Consider the following 18,787-nt stretch of genomic DNA (forward strand, 5'->3'; position numbering starts at 1 on the left):
AGTGGTTCAGTGTTACTTGGCTGCTGAGGTGTTTCTGTTTCATTTACAGCGATATAATGATGAGAGACAATCTCTTTGAAATTGTAACAACTTCTCGAACCTTCTATGTACAGGTAATTTCTTCTTTTAAATGTTGGGCAAACCCGAGAGACTGCCATAGTCACAGCAAAGAAGCGCTACTTTTTGCCTTTAAAGCTGTATTTAACTATGCTATCATTTTCAGAGCAAATGTGATCTTCATTGTATTTCAGAAAGATGCGTATAAGAAATATTCCGCACAACAGCAAGTATTGTGTTGGTAGCATATGAAAATAATAAACAACTCCTAATGTGAGTTTGTGGGCATTCAGATCTTCAGATTCAGAAGTGCTGAATTTTTATGTTTAGTAATTGAGGTTTCAGTTCCAAGTTAGTTGCCACATTAAAATGCCTACTAAAGCACAGCACCACTTAGATTTCCACACATATCAACGTCACTCACTGCATCCTCACCCTGTCACCTTTTACATGTTCATATACAATGCAAATTACAAAGACTTGCTTTTCCTAGCTCTGGGGGAATGTGGTGCTTATGGTACCAGAAATCATTTTGGAGTTCCTTACATAGGATCAGAAAGACGTGGATAAGCCCAGTAACTGCAGTGGTGCTGAGTTCTGAGCTAAATAGAATCATTAGGTTGGAAAATACCTTTGAGGTTGAGTCCGACCATACCTGTCCACCAGTAAACCACCTCCGAGCATCTCATCTGTCTGACTTTTAAGTCCCTCTGTACTACAGCTGAACAGAATGAAGCAACATGGTGCAGATATTTCTTCTTGGTGGATGTGTTCATTATTATAGTTACAACATAATTAGGAGGTGGCTTTAGCTTTTTAATCTGACTTTTATCCCCAGTATGTGCAGCCTTGGTATTTGCTGTCAATCTGCTGCACTTCTGTTGGATTTTGTTCCAAGTAAATGCAGAGCTGCCTCCCAAGAGGCTGAGTTGTGATTTAATGTAACTCTTCGGTCAGTACCTCCTAGAAGTGAAGCACAACAGTGACCAAAAGGCACAGAAGTGATGTCATTGGCCATGAGAGGGGTCAGCAGATCCCCTGTAAGGATTTCTGGGGGCAGTTTAATGGTTTTGTTTGCCAAAAGGAAAAATGTGTGTTGAGTATGCAAATAGTATAAAATACTTATTTCTTTTTTATTATTATCTCTATCTGTATGCAGATAACAGTAGATTCTGAGTAAGACGTTAAGAAATATCTGGGTTAAGAAATGGAAGTGGCTTTAGATAACAGACCACTAAAGCAGGACAAAGGCATCATTTTGATGCACGTGGTCAGGGGGCTGGGGAGGCTGAGTGTTGATTGTGTTGAATGTAACGCATGTTGTTTGATCCAGGCGGATAGTCCAGAAGACATGCACAGTTGGATAAAAGCAATTTCTGGGGCCATTGTAGCACAGCGGGGACCCGGAAGATCAGCAGCTTCCGTATGTTATTCTGACCCTCAGAGATGCAGTGATGACTTGGTGCTCACCTGTGCACATGAAGTTGTAGTTATGTTTTCCTTGCCTGCCCTCTCTCCTGTCCTGTGGTAACGCGGTGTCTTTTGCATGAACTTTCTTATAGACTGGCATAAAACATTGTGTGTTTTAACGGAGCTTTTACCTTAGTCTGACAAGCGTGTGACTTGAGGTGCACTGTGTTGTCCTGAATGTGTAGATAATGCTAGTGCTAACCTAGAGAAATACTGCCAAGCTGGAGGTGTTCTCTGTCACTGTGCTGCCACGAGTTGGGGAGGAAAACTGAGACTTCCGAATTCCTGCGAGGTGTTTTGGCTGACTGCCGAATTGTACAATCAGATGGCAATGTCTTGGTTTTAACAACTCTCAGTGCTCAATTGTCATTCTCTATTGCTGATGGTTTAGTGTATGTGTGGATACAGATTCAAACGTAAAGTAACTTTCTAAGCGATCTCTGCTCGCATGAATTGGTTTTTGCGGTTGGAAACGTGGTGTGGACACCATCTAGTGCTGCTGAACCGAGGCAGTCTGACACATCTTGTATTTGTAAAGCCACATGGGTGGCAGCATTGCATACGTGCTTGGATCTAAGCTGCTGCTGGGTGTTCAGCACAAAGCACATTGACTGATGAATAGCAAAGGTTTCTGCAGTGTCACAGTGCCTCCGAGTGTGTCCAGATCTAACAAACGGGATACTGGGCAGTTCAGATGCTGCAAGCTATGGTTTCCACTGTCTGGCTATGGGATGTTGTGTAATTACCCAAGTATATCATTGCCCCCACGATCCAAACTCTAATTGTTTAACTCTGCCTTTTGACCACACGTTTGCATTGATATTGTGTTTCTGCTAAATCAATCTAAGCTCTCAATTTTATTTTTTGCAGCTGGGAGCTGCTTTGTGCCTTTAAATGAAACTTCCTATTATAAATTATGTTTCTGCTGGGGGGAATGAAAATAAGCTGACAACTTTTCTTTGTTTACGCTTTGGTTTTGTGGGGCTAACTGAGCAATCTAGCTGTGACTGTCTGGATCGGTTCTTTCTCTTTCCCTCTCTTCTCTCCTTTCCCCGAGTGTAGGTTACTCTAATCTTAGCTTTGCCCTGTGTTCCAGATGCGGCAGGCCAGAAGGCTGTCGAATCCTTGTATACAGAGGTATACATCAAGAACTGGTGAATGCAGCACGTATGTGGGCTCTCATGGAAACTTGCCTTCTTAACAGAGGGCTAGGGCTAGAGACTAATGTGCACTGCAATAAACTAAACATAACGCTACCTGTTGGCATTGCCATTACTGAAAACTAACTCGTAAATTATCATTCATTCACAGGTTTGCTCTGTTTTTTTTCTTACTTTTAAACTAATTGGAAATTAAAATGGCAAAACGGTGTATTTGTACTTCAAAGCATACTGTGTAAATAAATGTAAGTTACCTGATTTTAGTAGGAAAGTATCAAAACTAATTTGCATGAGAGTTCATATTTCCATTTTAAGTTACATTTTTTTGAAACTGCGCAAAAGCAAAATTGAATTTAAGCTCCCCACAGACTAATCCAGATGCGTGCACACAACAAATGCACGTTGTAACTCCTGTAATTGGAAAGATAAGATTGTAGCCTGATTTGCATGGCTTCTGAGTGTCTGCATGAAATTGTTAGTTCAAATGTAGAAGTGTTATGGTGTGTGATTGCCACTGTTCAAAGCAGCACACATTAGGGGTAATGCAGCAGTATCACCTCCGAACTGTGACATTGCAGTTGGTGTGGGCAGGAGAATCTGAGTGTCCTGCAATTCAGCTTGGCAAAAAGCTTGTTAGAGAGATCTTGTCCAAATAATCCTTATTTCTGACCTATCTGTTGAACTAAGATTGTTATTAATACAGAAGAATAGTAGGTAAATCCCTTAACCCTAGGCAGTCTGGGAACTCGTTTCTATCAATGAGTTAATGGTGAAGAACTATTTTCCCAGTATCAATGTGAAGGTCAGCGTTACGGCAGTTAACAGTAATAAACCTGACAATTACAAGGAACAGCTTAAACGTGAGCTTCTTTTCTAGGCCCATTAACTTTGGGCATTGTTACACAGCCTAGGTAGCATAAAATAGGGGCTTTTTTTGTCCCTGGAACGAGTTAGGGAGATTGATACCCCAGAAAGAGGGAACAGTGAAGGTGCATTCCCTTGGGATTTAGGATACAAATACCTGATGGATATGAATTAGTTTGAATGCATCTTTATCATGGAGAGTGTCACTTTGATGGCCTTTATGGTGTGTATCCTCAAAAGGTCACTGAACGCCACAGGAGAATGAGAAGCCTCAGTTTGCTGGACTATGTTATAAAGTCCAAACTGCTGCTGAGGTTAAGTTGAGAGATTTAATTCCTTCTGATGAGGAAACCGCTGTTGCTGTCACATCCCGCTGTAAGCTCACATGTAATAGCGCACTGCCGTGCCAAAGCACCTGCCTCCTGCTGCTGTGGCTGATGCTGCACTTTGTCCATTTTCTACCTTGATTTGTTTCTGAGAGTGAAGTCTGAAACTGTGTCTTTCCAACATAACATCAATGATTTCATCTGACACGTGCTTTTCTTTTCCAGGAACATACCGAGTCTTCTGCCGAACCCAACCATGCTCTCCGTTCTGCCGTCCCAGCCCCAGCCTCCTCACATTCCACAGCCGCTCACAGCAGCCCTCTGGTCCCAAACCCTCACGCCAAATACCCTGCCTTGGAGAAGCGAGGATTTCACGAATCTTATACCAAGGCCAGGTCAGGGAGCTACAAGATCCAGGCTGTCGCTCCAAGAGAGTCAGCTTCCAAAGTGACTGAAGGGGCCCTCTCGGAACCCCAAAGTAAAAATGGCACTCAGGAACAGGATCCTGGCCTTGTGGATCTGGATGATGCAAGCCTTCCAGTTAGTGATGTGTAGTGATGGAAGTGTTTGAAGAATGATCCATTTGTTCGGTCCTCTAATTTCCTTACTTGGACTTCTAACCAAAGAAAATTATAGGAAATGAGAAGAAAAAAAACACGAGAACACTGTTTTTTATATATATATGTGTGTGTGTGTGTGTTTCTGTGCACACATGTGTATATATAACATGTTTGTATTTGCCTTTCAGCTGAGGGCCAGAAACGGACCTCATGCAATTTCTCAAAGCCTGATAGTAAATCACTTACTAGGGAGGGGCCAAAACTACACAATTAAGAATTAAAAAGCAAAAGACAACCCAAAAAATGTACTTCTGCAAGTGAGCAAGTACCAGCAACTTTTCATTCCTAATCTGGCAAACTCACTAAATTCACAGCTAACACTGTGTTGGGGAGAGCTCGCTGCCAACAAATGTAATCACCTGATTTCAGTTTGAACCACAGTAAGGTTCTAGGCATGGCTGGGAATTGTTTCTTGCCATGATTTTCAGATACCAGGAAATGCACAAAATGTTTCTGCTGTTCTTTAGGATGGACAGCATCAGCCAATTTGTTATCAGAACACAAATTCTGAGCTCCCTGGGGATTCTAATTGTGGTGCTGTAAAATTCCCACATAAGTAATAGTTTGAGCAGGCAGCCTGGTTTTGATGCACTCCTAAAGGCGGGTCTTAACGTTTTGCACATTTGGGGTTTAATGGACTGCATGGAATGTTTTGGAGGCAGGAGAAGAGAAATTGGACTTTTGAATTTGGACACTTTTGAACCAAGTAGGGTTTATATTGTGTTACATTAGGCTTTGCAGCAATTATTGTTCTTCAACATCTGAGCATATTGTTTGATTACTGTTTTGAGAACGGTTTCCTTATCAGTGCTTTGTGAACAGTTCCTGTCTCTATATTTGACCTCCTCAATGAGTTGTCATTGTTGGTACTGAACTGTTCGTGGTCATGTGGTCGTGGCCTATAACTCTTGGTGCACTAATAATCTGAAGTGCCTGTGGTTTCTCTCATGTTGTGGAAACACTTTTGGATTAGGTTGTACACAAACTATCCTTAATGATTTTGAACGTTGGAGTTGTCCTGGATAGCATAGCTCAACACAGCTGTTTGAACCGAAAACCTTGCACGAGGACTGCCAGAGTTCTGGTCCTGCACCTTCTGGCTGTGCAATACGTGTCTGGAACACTGCGCTTGTGGTGTTTGTGTGCACTGTGTTACAGGGCTTCAGTGATGCAAACAGAAAGAACCCTCACATTTCAAATACTGGATTAGGTTGTGTACTGTTCATCGGTTTTGGGAAGTGTTGGCTTTAATCAGACCCCACAAACGTCTCATGCTACTGTTACCATGATTTCCATTGCCCAGCTTTGCCATACTTTTGTCTACTGGAACCCAAGATACATATCGGACAAGTCCATCTTCTCTACAACTTCCAAACTGACGTCCTGCTTGAGAGATGTGGATGGCTTTACCATGGTAACTTGTTGATCCAAGGGTAGAATAATGGGTCTCACACAAGAATGAAACGGAACTTGATTTCAAACCCTTACCTTCTATCAGCACCTTCATGTTCTTTTATATCCATAAGCTACAAACTGCTGTTGGAAGGCAGTGGTGTCTGTAAATGACTGGTTTTGACTCTTTAGACGTAGGTGAAAACTAGCACAGGATTGGGAGTGACTCTAAATGTCTGAACTAGCATTGTAGGTTTTAACTTCTGTAAAGATAAAACAATAGCTCTTTAAAAGCTTATTTTTTCACGAGTACATTCTGTGTGGAAGACACTTCACATTGACATATTTTTTAATATAGTCTAACAGCTGAAATCACTTGCCCTGGTACCGCTTTCACACTGCATGGTCATTATATTTGGTTTTGTTATTGGCAGTTTTATACCTTGGGTGGAGGTAAAGCAGCTCCATTATGGGACTCCTAAAAGAGGAGCGTTAAAAAATGGAAAAAAGAAGAACTACTGTTGTAGTTCAGTAGCATAGGGAAATGTTTGTGGTTGGTAACTGTCAGGGTCTCCTATTTATCAGTTCTTTTATAAATCTATGAAAATTGTTAAATTATTTTAGAAACTGTGCTGTAAATAAGTCACGTTGAAATTGTCAATAAATCAGTTTGGGTAACTTAAAATAACCTCTGGCTGTGTTTCATTGCACCGTGGTAAGTATTTTATCAGAACCATGTGTTCCTTTTTAGCGTCTTAGGTCAGATCATCTCTTATCCAGCTGTAATGGCTTCGTGATGCTTTAAGTCTGATCAGGTTGTGTCACCTAGGAAAGAAGTTGAACGGGATGAGCTGTTGTTCTTGGTTTGTTCTGTGGGATTTTTGCATTTTATGCAAGGAAAGTCAATCCAGTTTCTTTTTAATCCCTGGAAGAGCAAATATGTGATGTGTGGTGATGTCAAGTTAACCTTTTGGGAACACTTGGGTATCATTGGAAAGGGAAGAAAATGTACCATGTATTGTTTCTGGCTCTCCACTGTTGCAGAACAGATGTTGTCTCTTAGAAATGCTTTCCTGAGATGCCAGCCCTGTGTGATGCTCAGAAGCGCATCACTATCAGTGCAGTAGGGTGGTACGGTGTCATCACCCAGTGACCACATCTTTCCAGTTCACGTTTCCCTCTTGTGAAGCAGCACGGGTGGTCTGTCTGTCTGAGCAGCATGGGAGCTCCTGCTGGTGCGGAATGGTGATTGAGTGAGGCATTTTATACAGGCTGGCGACAGGTCCCCCCCATCCCAGTATGACTGCGACCTCTCCTGGCTGTACATCATTCCAGGTACGTACACATCTGCAGTTTCACTGATATCAAAATCCACTAGCTGTTGCCCACAACGTTTTACTCCTTTAGAGGAGTCACTGCACCAAGTGTCTCAAAGCTTCCATTTTAACAGTTGCATCGCAGACCAGAGTTGGTGTGAGGTGCATATAGAATCTTACCTTGAGTCAGCCTGTGTCTGTTTAAACAGACGCTTTCAGCTTTATCACAGTGTCACCAGGTTCCAAAAGCAGCTAGATTTCTGTGGTGTGGAGCCGATGTCTCGGTAATCCTGAGCATGCCAGGTCAGACACTCACCCCAGCACAGCAGGGCAGCTCGTTCTGCCTCATAAGAGACAGCAGTGTGGTGTTGCAGGCAGTGTGCTGGCTGCAACTCAGAGGAGCTGAAACAATCATTTCTAGTTCATCTATCTTGCTGCATGCATCTCTGCCAGTTAGTTTTCAACCCCTCCAATTACTTTCATAGATACCTGAAGGTGTTTTTCCCAGCCTGTTGGCCCCTGGGATGGTGTGGATGCTCTGCCTTTCTGCTTCTTGTGTTGCACGTTTTCATTTGCCACATGTTTGCTGTTGCCCCTTTCCCGACAAGGGAATCACATTATTTGTTGTGGTTGGTGGGGTTTAACCCAACACATTGCAACAAGAAACCTACAGGACTAACTCCTGAATCTGCAATCCGTGTGCCTGGAGGATAATGGTCCAGGATAGAGTTTAATAAACTGACATTACGCCTTTATTGCATAGAAATTCAATAAGGTGGCACCGCCTTCACCTCCTGGGATACCAGGGTGTCAGCACCACCTAGAGGTTGTGTCCTGGCTATAAAACGATCTGCATCGGGCATTTAGATTGTCAGTCTCTCTCTGAAACTTAAAATCATCATTCTGAAGCTCCAGTTTTTGAAGTCACTGGGCTGCTCAAAAGGGGGCTTTAACTCTTATGCCTTGTCAGCGTTAAACAGCAATAGCAGCACAAGGGTTGAAGGTAAAACCTCCCCCCTTCCTTGTTGATCCTATTGAGAAGACTAGTTTGCTCTTGGGGAAGCCCTGATGTTACAGGAGAAAAGTGATCAACCTCCTGGACGTTTCGGTGGGTAGTGAAGGTGTGAGCTCCTCGTGGTGCTGCTGCCTGTGGGAAGCAGGGACGGGCGGTCAGCAAGGAGTAAAACGGCTGAGGGAGATGCTGGGGAGCTGGTGCTTTGTTGAATGGAACTCCAAACCAGGGCACTAATGAACTGGGCAAGGGATCGTGCCCCTGCACTCGGTGCTGGTGAGGCCGCACCTCGGATCCTGGGTTCAGGTTTGGGTCCCTCACTACAAGAGGGACACTGAGGGGCTGGAGTGTGTCTGGAGAAGGGAGCAGAGCTGGGGAAGGGTCTAGAGAGCAAGGACTACAGAGAAGAGCAACAAAGCTGGGGAAGGGTCTAGAGAGCAAGGACTACAGAGAAGAGCAACAAAGCTGGTGAAGGGGCTGGAGAACAGGCCTTATGAGGAGCGGCTGAGAGAGCTGGGGTTGTTTAGCCTGGAGAAGAGGAGGCTGAGGGGAGACCTCATTGCTCTCTACAACTACCTGAAAGGAGGTTGTAGAGAGGAGGGTGCTGGCCTCTTCTTCCAAGTGACAGGGGACAGGACAAGAGGCAATGGCCTCAAGCTCCGCCAGGGGAGGTTTAGGCTAGACGTTAGGAAAAAATTCTTTACAGAAAGGGTCATTGGGCACTGGAACAGGCTGCCCAGGGAGGTGGCTGAGTCACCTTCCCTGGAGGTGTTTAAGGCACGGGTGGACGAGGTGCTGAGGGATATGGTTTAGTGTTTGATGGGAACGGTTGGACTCGATGATCCGGTGGGTCTCTTCCAACCTGGTTATTCTGTGATTCTGTGACTAGGAGAGGCGGCTGAGGGACCTGGGGCTGTTTAACCTGGAGGAGAGGAGGCTCAGGGGAGACCTTATCACTGTCTACAGCTGCCTGAAAGGAGGTTGTAGAGAGGTGGGTGCTGGGCTCTTCACCCAAGTGATAGAACAAGAGGGAATGGCCTCAAACTGCACCAGGGGAGGTTTAGATTGGATATTAGGAAAAACTTCTTCACTAAAGGGGTTCTCGTGCCCTGGCAGAGGCTGCCCAGGGAGGTGGTGGAGTCTCCATCCCTGGAGGTGCTTAACAGCTGGGCAGACGAGGTGCTCAGGGCTCTCGTTCAGTAGTGAACAGGGACGACTGGACTCGATCTCAAAGGTCTTTTCCAACCTAGGGATTCTGTGATTCTATGAAATGTACTCGTGTCTAAGAACTGATATTCTCCTATGATAAACTAGTGCCAGAGAAAGCCCTTGCTAACAGCTAGGTAGGAATTCAGTCTGAGTCAGCAGCCTTTTGTGAACAGATAGCAGGTATGTGTGTGTTAGGTGATGGTGTAACTTGTGTGTGCTCAAAACAATAATTAATGATGGAAAGACATGTGTCCAGCAGCGTAAGGCAGGAATGTTCTGTGTTGAGAGGTCTGGAGAGAAGCTGGTTGACTTTCCATTACTGCAGTCTGAAAACTCCAGAATGCACCTGGGAAACAGGTTATGGAGAGTGAGGCAGCTGGGGAGGAGGACCTTTAAAACACCTCAGCCTCTCCCCTGCTGGACTGGAAGGCAAGTGTTTCCATGGCTTTGGGTGGGCAGAGAAATGGAGAGTGAAAACATGAGTCTGGAGGTAGAACAGAGTAAGCAGGGCAACGGATTGAAGGGGGAGATGTCACCAGTCTGACACTCCATTGTGTCTTCTTACTCAGGGCTGCCATGTTAATCGAGTCTGCTTTACAGGCTTTGGGGCTTTGCTATCCTATATTAAGCCAGGTTCAGAAGCCAAACTCCTATACAGAAATGAGTTAGAAGTAGATCTGACATCCCAGAGCCTCTCCTGTTATAGAAAACGGCTGTGTTAGTAGAAAATGTTGATATTAAAAGATATTCTTTTTGGGAAGTCTGTATTAAAATGAGCAGAAATCAGTGAGCACATCGAAGAGGTGCACTGTGAAGGTGGAGCATGGAAATATCACTGTTCTTAGCTAGATCCCCTATTTTTTATTTGAGGTGGAAGAGAGGGAAGAAATAGAAGAAGGGGGAGTTGGGAAGAAGGATATTTTAATCTAAAAGTTAAAATGAAATAAAAATAAGAATTTGAAGCACTCTGTGCTGTGGGTAGTTTCCCTTTTATCGGTTTTATTTAATGCCTTACTGTTGGCTGCTGGTTTGGACCACAGTTTCTATCACTACTCAATGTTTCCAAGCCAGGAAGCTGCTAAACCACTTCTGTCATCTTCCCTGGATGTAATGAAGGTCACTCTGGGAAAGTGAAGTGTGGATCTTGCTCCGTACCTGAATCCCATCCCAGACATCCGTCTTGGCTTTTCACCTCAGGTTTTCTGTGCAGCCTCTCTGGGAAGAAGAACCTGGTGCTGGTTTGTACAGTCACCGTGTGGTGGTGTAGTGCTGGGTGAGTATCGCCCTTCAAAATGCTGTCTTCATGCTGTTATTACTTATTTACATCTAAACCCACCATCAGCACTGTAATTTTGTATCTTAATGTGCACGTGCTGCACACAGCGTCCAAGAATTCAAACCATCTGCTGGGCTGCGACCCTCCTGCCCCATCTCCTGAGAGCGAGCTGTGAGCACGCCCCAGAGATGCCAGCTTGCTGCGGGGCTGCAGGGCAGCTGGAAGCGAGGATTAAGTAATTTATGAGTGGTCTCAAAAGCCTTCTCCAGCCTAGGGATTCTATGAGTCTGTGAAGCTTTGGCTTGCTTTGCAGTCTCTGTGGCGTGATGCTTGCACTCCTAGGAGTGTTGCTCTCCGACACCGAAGGAAACTCCACCTGCGCACAGACACACAGCGTGTTCAGGTCGGCAGCTTTTTCTTGGAGCGGGTTGCTTGGTTTCCAGGGTTTTTAACTAAAAGACAGCCTTATCGTTTATTTGCCTTGTAAACTGTGCCAGCAGTGACATTTGTCAGGCACCAGGGCTGGATTCACATCTGGAAGAGAACATGTAGCTTTGAGTCCCTTGGTTGGCAGCTGTTCCTGTCCAAAGTAACAGCCGTTTTTCTGTGTGTAGCAATGAACCCAGCACAGGTTTTTAAGAAACTTTTTTCCCCCTTTTTTTTTCTCCCCAAAATAAATATTTATTTAACAAAACAGGGAAGTCCTACAAAACAGAGAGGCCCTGGGGCTTGAGGAGACAGGGATAGGGGTGCTCCATCCTGTCAAAAAGTGTGCAGGACAGCAAACTTTCCTCCCCCTAGAAAATCTAGGAGAAGCCATTCATGAATGAAGCAAAATAGTAACACTGCCACAATGAACCTAGAAAAGGTTTCAGTGCAGTCCAGGCTCCCAGACTTGGCTTGGAATGAAGGCATGAAGGCATTCTGGGCATCTCAGACTGCCCCCACCCTTTTCTCTGGCCTGATCCTTGATCCTTCTGTCCCTGCAGTATAATGTTAACCCCTTCTGTCCCTGTGCTAACCCTCTTCTGCCAAGTGCACTCTTGGGGTTTTTTTTTTTTCCATCCTTCACTTGCTCCTTGCTTCTCTCCCTTTCCCTGTGTGCCCAGACGCTCACTCCAAAGCCACCTCCTTGGGCCCATGTGCAGAAGCAACACAAGGATCCTGGCTTCCCTTGCTCCCTCCTTTGCCCAGGAAGCCACTGGAGGTGACAGCTCTTGCCACAGACATTTTGGTGCTTTCCAAAATGGATATTCCAAAGGCAGTGAATGACACATCTCAGGTAAGGTGGGAACATCTTCATGGGCACCCAGCAAAACATCCTTTTACGATAGGTGATCCATCACTTTGCAGGAGCTGACCTCTCCTGCCCTGGCCTGGTCTGAGAGTGGGGCTGGGGCTGAACGTGGGGGTGAATCTGAGGTCCCCAATCACAGCATCTAAACTTCCAGTCCTTTGGAAGAGTTCCTAGTGTTTGATCTCTGAATGCAGCCTTCTACCACCGAGTTCCATTTGAAAAGAAGGAGATGAAATATTTTACTATGAAGTCTTTCAACTGTATTTTCAGACCCCATTTTTGGCCTCTCTGGGTAGTGATAAATGCCCGCTGTCCGCCAGAGTCGTTCTGTTGGGGGGAAGAAGGAATTCCTGGGGTTGTGACATCTTTCAGGTGTAAAGCACTTCTATACAGATTAGGTGAGTGATGAACAAATAGATCTGTCAAATATTTCTTCTGAAGTCTCTTTTCTTTCGCTGCGCAGAAGGAATTGGGAAAGAGCAGATGGAAGGTGCTCGTGTTGTAACTACAATTGGGAATGCTGGAGTCTACGTGGTTTCCTACCTTCAGGTACTAAGCAAGTGGTTAAGGAAACTTCGTGGTCACATTTGATAAGATTTTATAATCATAGAATAGTTTGGGTTGGAAGGGACCTCAAAGCCCATGCATGGGCAGGGACATATCCCACTGGATCAGGGGCTCCAAGCCCCATCCAACCTGGCCTTGAACACCTCCAGGGATGGGGCAGACACCACTGCTCTGGGAAACCTGGGCCAGGGCCTCCCCGCCGTCATCTACAAGAATTTCTTCCTAAAATCTCATCTCAATCTTGCCCCCACCAATTCAAATCCTCAAACACAATCCCCCTCCCCTCCCCGCCCTGTACAGAGACAAACCGGATCAGCCCGAGGCGGGATGGAGGAATGCTGCTTTTTAAGCGTTTTGTCTTCTTTGGGTTGATTAACTTTCTGCTAATTGCCGGAGCCCGCCCGGCTCCGACCATCCCGGGAGAAGGGGGTGGGGGGGGGGGTTGGGTGAGGATGCCGGAGCGCCTCCCTCCAGCCTGGTGCCCTGGGGGGTACATTTGCACACATTTGCTTACATTTTCATGGCTCTCTGAGCATCCCTTATCAGATGGAGATGCCGTCGTGGCTCGGGGCGGCTTCCTGGAATTCCCCAAGGGAGGTGTTATGGTCCGAGGTGTGAGGGAGGTGTTAAGGTCCCGGGGGGGGGGGGGGGGGGGGCGGCGGAGACAAGCGGTGTCCCTCAGGGATCCGCACTGGGACCGGTGCTCTGTAATATCGTCATCAATTATATTGACAGCAAGATCGAGGGCACCCTCAGCATGATGGGGGTGAGCAGCCCTGCAGAGAAGGACTTGGGTGCTCGACATGAGCCGGTAATGTGCACTCGCAGCCCAGAAACCAGCCGTGCCCTGGGCTGCATCCAAAGCAGCGTGGCCAGCAGGGCAAGGGAGGGGACTCTGCCCCTCTATTCCTCTCTGGTGGGACCCCACCTGGAGTGTTGTGTCCAGTTCTGGAATCCTCAACATAAGAAGGAGATGGAGCTGTTGGAACGGGTCCAGCGGAGGCTGCAAGGATGATCTGAGGGCTGGAGCAGCTCCTATAGGAGGACAGGCTGAGAGAGTTGGGGTTGTTCCAGTACCTGAAGGGGCTACAAGAAAGCTGGGGAGGGACTGTTTACAAAGGCTTGTAGTGATAGAACCAGGGTCAGTGGGTATAAACTAGAGAGGGGCAGATTTAGGCTAGACATAAGGAAGAATTTCTTCACGATGAGGGTGGGGAGGCCCTGGCCTCGGTTGCCCAGAGCAGTGGTGGCTGCCCCATCCCTGGAGGTGTTCAAGGCCAGGTTGGATGGGGCTTGGAGCCCCTGATCCAGTGGGAGGTGTCCCTGCCCATGGCTGGGGGTGGGACTGGATGGGGCTTTAAGGTCCCTTCCAACCCAAACTATTCTATGATTCTATTTTTTGGTCTGGGGGGTGGGTCATGATCTAGGGGGTGGGTGTGTAGTTACTGCCCGTGTGTGTTAATGCCTGGGGTGGGGGGGATGCTATGAGCCAGGGGTTGGATTTTATGACCCGGGGCCTCATCTTTAGGGGGAAGTGGGGAGTTGGATGCTGGTGGGTGCCGGTGCCCGCGCTGCCTGCCTGCACCCGGGGGGGAGCTGGTGGTGGGTGCTGGTGAACTGGCGCTGCCCGTCGGTGCCCGGGGGGAGCCGGGGGTGGGCGCTGGGTGTCCGCCGGCGGTGCCGGTGCCCGGGTCCGCCCCCCCCCCCGCCGCGCCCCGCCCCGTCGCGTCGCTATAAGCGGCAGCTCTCGGGCGGCGCGGTGTCCGCGCTCGGAGCCCGGTGCAGCCCGCGATGCTGGCGCTGCGGGCGCTGCTGCTGTGGGCGCTGCTGGCCGTGGCGCGGGGCTCCCCGGGCTCCCCGTGCCCCGAGCGCTGCGAGCGGTCGCGCTGCCCCGCGCTGCCCGTGCCCTGCCCGGGGGGGGCCGTGCCCGACCCCTGCGGCTGCTGCCCGGTGTGCGGGGCGGCCGAGGGCGAGCCCTGCGGCGACGGGGCGCCCTGCGGCGAGGGGCTGCGCTGCTCCGGCTCCCCGCCGGCCTCGGGCACCGTGCGGCGCCGGGCGGCCCCGGGGCGCTGCGTCTGCCTCGGCGAGGGCCCCGTCTGCGGCAGCGACGGCAACACCTACGGCAGCGCCTGCCGCCTGCGAGCCGCCAGCCGCCGCGCCGAGAGCCTGCGGCAGCCGCCCGTCATCGCCATCCAGCGCGGAGCCTGCGGGCAGGGTGAGCCCCGCGGCCCCTCGCCCCTCTGCCCCGTGTCCCCCCGTCCTCGTGCCCCGCGTCGTCCTTCATCGTCCCCCGTCCTGCCCCCTCGTGCCTCTCGTCCTCCCTCTTACTCCTCCTTCCCCATCTCCTCCTGTCCCCGGTGTCCCGTGTCCTCCCTCCTTCTCCTTCTCCTTCTCCTTCTCCTTCTCCTTCTCCTTCTCCTTCTCCTTCTCCTTCTCCTTCTCCTTCTCCTTCTCCTTCTCCTTCTCCTTCTCCTTCTCCTTCTCTCCCTCTTCGTCGTGCTCTGTCCTCCCTCGTCCTCTTCCCTTCCTCATTCCCCTCTTTCTGCGTCCTCTCTTCTCCCTCGTTTTGTGCCCCCCATTTCCCCTGGTCCCCGCTCCCCTCCCTTCTTTGTCCCGGTATATCTATCGATTTCATCCTCCCCCTGCTCCATCCCCCCTCTCCGCTGTGCTCTGTTCTCCCTCGGTCCCCCTTTGTCCCCCCGTGTCCCGGGTGCAGACAAAGGCATCCATCCCATCCCATCCCGGCCCGGCCCGCCCCGGCTGGACCAAAGGAGGGGGCTGGCCTTGGCTCGAGCTCGCTATTTGAGTTCAGCGAGAAACTGGAGCAAGAATGTGGTGTTTGTCCCTGTCTGCCAAACGGCCGGGGGGAAAAGGAGCTCGTATCCGACTTTAAAACTAGGCATCGTGTCAGGGAGTGCGGGGATAGGAGGAGGGGGAAAGGTTTTCAGCTGAAAGAGGGGAGATCGACGTGAGATCTTGGGAAGAAATGTTGTGCTGGGAGGGTGGGGAGGCCCTGGAACAGGTTGCTCAGAGCAGTGGTGGCTGCCCCATCCCTGGAGGTGTTCAAGGCCAGGCTGGATGGGGCTTGGAGCAAGTGGATCCAGTGGGTGAGACTGGATGGGCTTCGAGCTCACATGCCACCCAAACCGTTCCATGATGGTTCTGTGACCTCCTCCATCCCCAGAGGAGCGATGCTGGGCTCACAGCTGGGGGAACCAGGTTACAAAACTCCAGAAGCTTGTGCAGATGAGCTAAATCCGACTGTGTGGCTCCATGAAAGTTTAGAGAAAGGCTCTCAGCCAGGCGCTTTGGCACAAAAAAATGCCCTGGGAATTGAAGCCAAGAATGCAGAAGCTGTTAAAATCCGGTCACAGGGAATGGATGTGGGTATCCGTGCAGCAGAGCCCCATCTGGCTGCCTTTGCCCCTGCCAGCATACGCACTCACGTTATTAATCCTGTTATTAATCCTGGATGCGCTCAGCGCTGAACGAGGGGATGTCACTATCAACAGGAACCATCACTGTCAACAAGAACCAACAGAACCGGAGTGTTCTTCTCACAGCATCACCATTGCTTAGTTGTTATTTTAGTTGAATCGGATGTAACTTGAGTACTCTGAGTTGTGGGAGGGATGCTCATTATTCATAATCCACATAAAATGCGTTGCTGGGTTATGAAACAGCGGCTCTGCGGGAGGAGTCGCGGGCTGAGCAGCCCGGTGAAGCGTTTAGTCCTGTCGGAGTGACGAGTGCAGGATGTGACAGGGCAAGGCTGGGGGATAAACACGGTCAGCTTTGAGATGCGACCCTGAATTCCAGCTGGCTTAAACCTTGTAAGCCCAGGCTGCCTATTCCTGCCAAGCCGTTCAGCACGTTTAGGGTGTTAGTATGTGAAATTCAGTATGAATTTCTGAAGTAGGAGCCTCACTTTGGTAAGGCAGTGCCGTTCCACTGAGGCTTAATTCTTTTGGTAGAGCTCATGCCCCTTGTGCACTCATTTCTTTAAAATGCATCATTGCCCATGTTTAGCCATCGTCTCTCCCACAGGAGAGTGTTGTGATGTGACTGCATGCTCGGCAGGGGCAAAATTCCGGTCCCGCGTTACAGATCGAACTTGGAACACTGGTGCCCGTACAATCAATTTTTTTGTATGGCTGATTTTCCCCTGGGATTCAAAGCTGCGTTGTCCTCGCGGAACACAGCTGGCATTGACTGACGTGGGAGACAATTAAAGCTTTCACGCTACAGTTTCCTGATCCCTGGCATAACATTAATGCCTTGTGATTTTTGTCCTCAATTCCTGACACCAATATTGTTTGTCTCAGCCTTTTGTGCTGTGCTTTTGCAGAACTGGGGCAGTGATGGAGCTGGAGGGCAGTCTGTGCCCCTGTGGGCTCTACAGAAAATGCACAGCCTGCATCTAGACCTGGTGTGGGGAAACCCGCTGCGGGATGCATGTGGCCAGACAATCGTTTTGCCCTGTTGCATCTCTGGCTGGAGTGATGTGTATTTTCTGTGTTGCTAGAGACAAAAGGAAGGTGCTGGAGAAGCTGAGTGCTAGCACGTGTTTATCCCTAGTTTGGAGCAAGCAGCTGCAAGCGAAGCTTTTTTTTTTTTCCCTGATGTAAAGAACCTCAAATAAAAAAGAATGGAGAGCAGGCTGTAAAGCACTGGTCCCAGCTTTGGAAAACTGTTGCCTCATGTGTGACTCCTCAGAGTCATTAATCTTTAATTGTATTTTGAGTTTGCTTTTTGGAGTGTTTTCACTTCCGAGAGATGGAGTTATTGGTGGTAAAATACTTCTATGCTTTTACAATAACATCTCTATAAAAATAATGCTGTAAATACAGCAAGATGGCCTGGGGAAAGGAGGGAACAGGGATGCAGACAAAAGTGTTTGGAGAGTGCTGGTTTTGGTTGTTTTTAAATTTCACGTTGTTTCAGTAGCTGGTCAAATACAGCATTGTGTATATTGCATAAAAGAACATAAAACTGCTTGGTTTTTAAGATTTTTATGTACTACAGCTCACTCCTGGTGCTTCAGGGATTCTCAGAGCATCCCTTCACATCCTGGCGTGTTTCTGATGGGATGTGAGAGCGGCAGGAGGAGGCTGTGCTGGGTCTGCCTGCATAAGGCAAGTGTTTTCCTATGCAAAGTGGGAATCAGGAGTCTAAAACTGCAGAAAAAAAAATCACAGGCCTGGGAGCTCACTCTAGGCAAAACTCTGCTGTGGGGATGAGTGGTGGCAGGGGGCAGCTGCTGGGGACTGTGGTGCTGAGCAGGTCTCCTGCACCATGGTTATGTGCCCTGGGTGTGAGCCTGACACGTGCGGAGGGCAAAGAGCCCGTCTGGAGAAACCCCAGGAGCAGCGAGCGGAGAGGGGCAAGCCAAAAGACCAGCTGTGGCTGTTAGGGAAGACACTGGGTAAGCTAGAACGGCGAGTGCACAGGGTGGGAGCAGGGCTGCTCCTTGGGCAGGGTGAGCTTGAATTCTTTCATCAGGGCTGTGCTGTTCTCTGGGTCTCAGCGCCCTTTCTTTGCTCCCTCTTCCCCACCTGCCTTGGGCAGGTCTTCCCTCTGCCTTTGGCAGGTGATGGAGCCCCACTTTTCATATCCAGACCACTGGTAGACAAACACTTGTGGGAGCGGAAATGTGTTTCTGCACCAGCCTGGGCAGGGCTGCGGAGCTGCAGCACTCACAAATGAAACCTTCACTTCCCATGAAGCGCATGAGAAATGTTCATGGAATCATAGAATGATTTGGTTTGGAAGATTCCTTTACAAGTCATGCAGTCCAGCCCCCCTGCAGAAACAGGGGCATCTTTAGCTCCATCAGGTTGCTTATGTTGGTAGAGGGTGTCCAGTCCTGCAAAGTGTGTGCTTGGTAGATGCTTGGTGCGCATGGGGCAGCGTGACATGGGTCTGGTACCTGTGAAAACACAAAGGCGCAGTAGGAAAGTGAGTGTTCTCTGAGCAGAAACAGTGACTAAAGACCGTCCCACATCAGGAGCGAGGGCAGTGCAGTGAGACCTCAAAGTTCTACGTTATGACGTTCATCCTACTAGCGGGATGTTTTCTTTTTCTTCTGCAAATATGTTTTGGTGCCCTTAAATCCCTCCTGCTGAGCCAGGGAAGAAGCTCGGGGTGTTCGACACCCAACCAAAACCAGTCTTTCTTCCACTCTCACTGCTCCTGGTAGGCTGGCAGGTAATTTAGGACAG

General features: G+C 48.7%; 2 protein-coding genes across 6 annotated transcripts in view; both read left to right on the forward strand.

The window, feature by feature from the left end:
- The window catches only part of PLEKHA1 (pleckstrin homology domain containing A1), a 31,155-nt gene extending 24,564 nt beyond the window's left edge, over positions 1-6,591 (forward strand). For 2 of the 5 annotated variants that reach the window (XM_069863784.1, XM_069863789.1), the window contains exons 10-12: positions 50-113; positions 1,391-1,480; positions 4,103-6,591. In XM_069863784.1, the coding sequence (XP_069719885.1) occupies positions 50-113; positions 1,391-1,480; positions 4,103-4,432 (484 nt within the window). In that variant the 3' untranslated portion in view covers positions 4,433-6,591. Of the gene's footprint in view, positions 1-49; positions 114-1,390; positions 1,481-2,589; positions 2,695-4,102 lie in introns of all 5 variants that reach the window. The other 3 variants (XM_069863787.1, XM_069863785.1, XM_069863786.1) reach the window with 3 other exon arrangements.
- A 7,750-nt stretch (positions 6,592-14,341) lies between these two features.
- HTRA1 (HtrA serine peptidase 1) overlaps positions 14,342-18,787 on the forward strand; it is a 32,999-nt gene continuing 28,553 nt past the window's right edge. Inside the window, exon 1 of the mRNA XM_069863772.1 lies at positions 14,342-14,781. Coding sequence (XP_069719873.1) covers positions 14,358-14,781 — 424 coding nt within the window. The 5' untranslated portion in view covers positions 14,342-14,357. The remainder of the gene's footprint in view (positions 14,782-18,787) is intronic.

This window comes from Phaenicophaeus curvirostris, chromosome 9 (genome assembly GCF_032191515.1).
Source record: "Phaenicophaeus curvirostris isolate KB17595 chromosome 9, BPBGC_Pcur_1.0, whole genome shotgun sequence".
Classification (NCBI taxonomy): domain Eukaryota; kingdom Metazoa; phylum Chordata; class Aves; order Cuculiformes; family Cuculidae; genus Phaenicophaeus; species Phaenicophaeus curvirostris.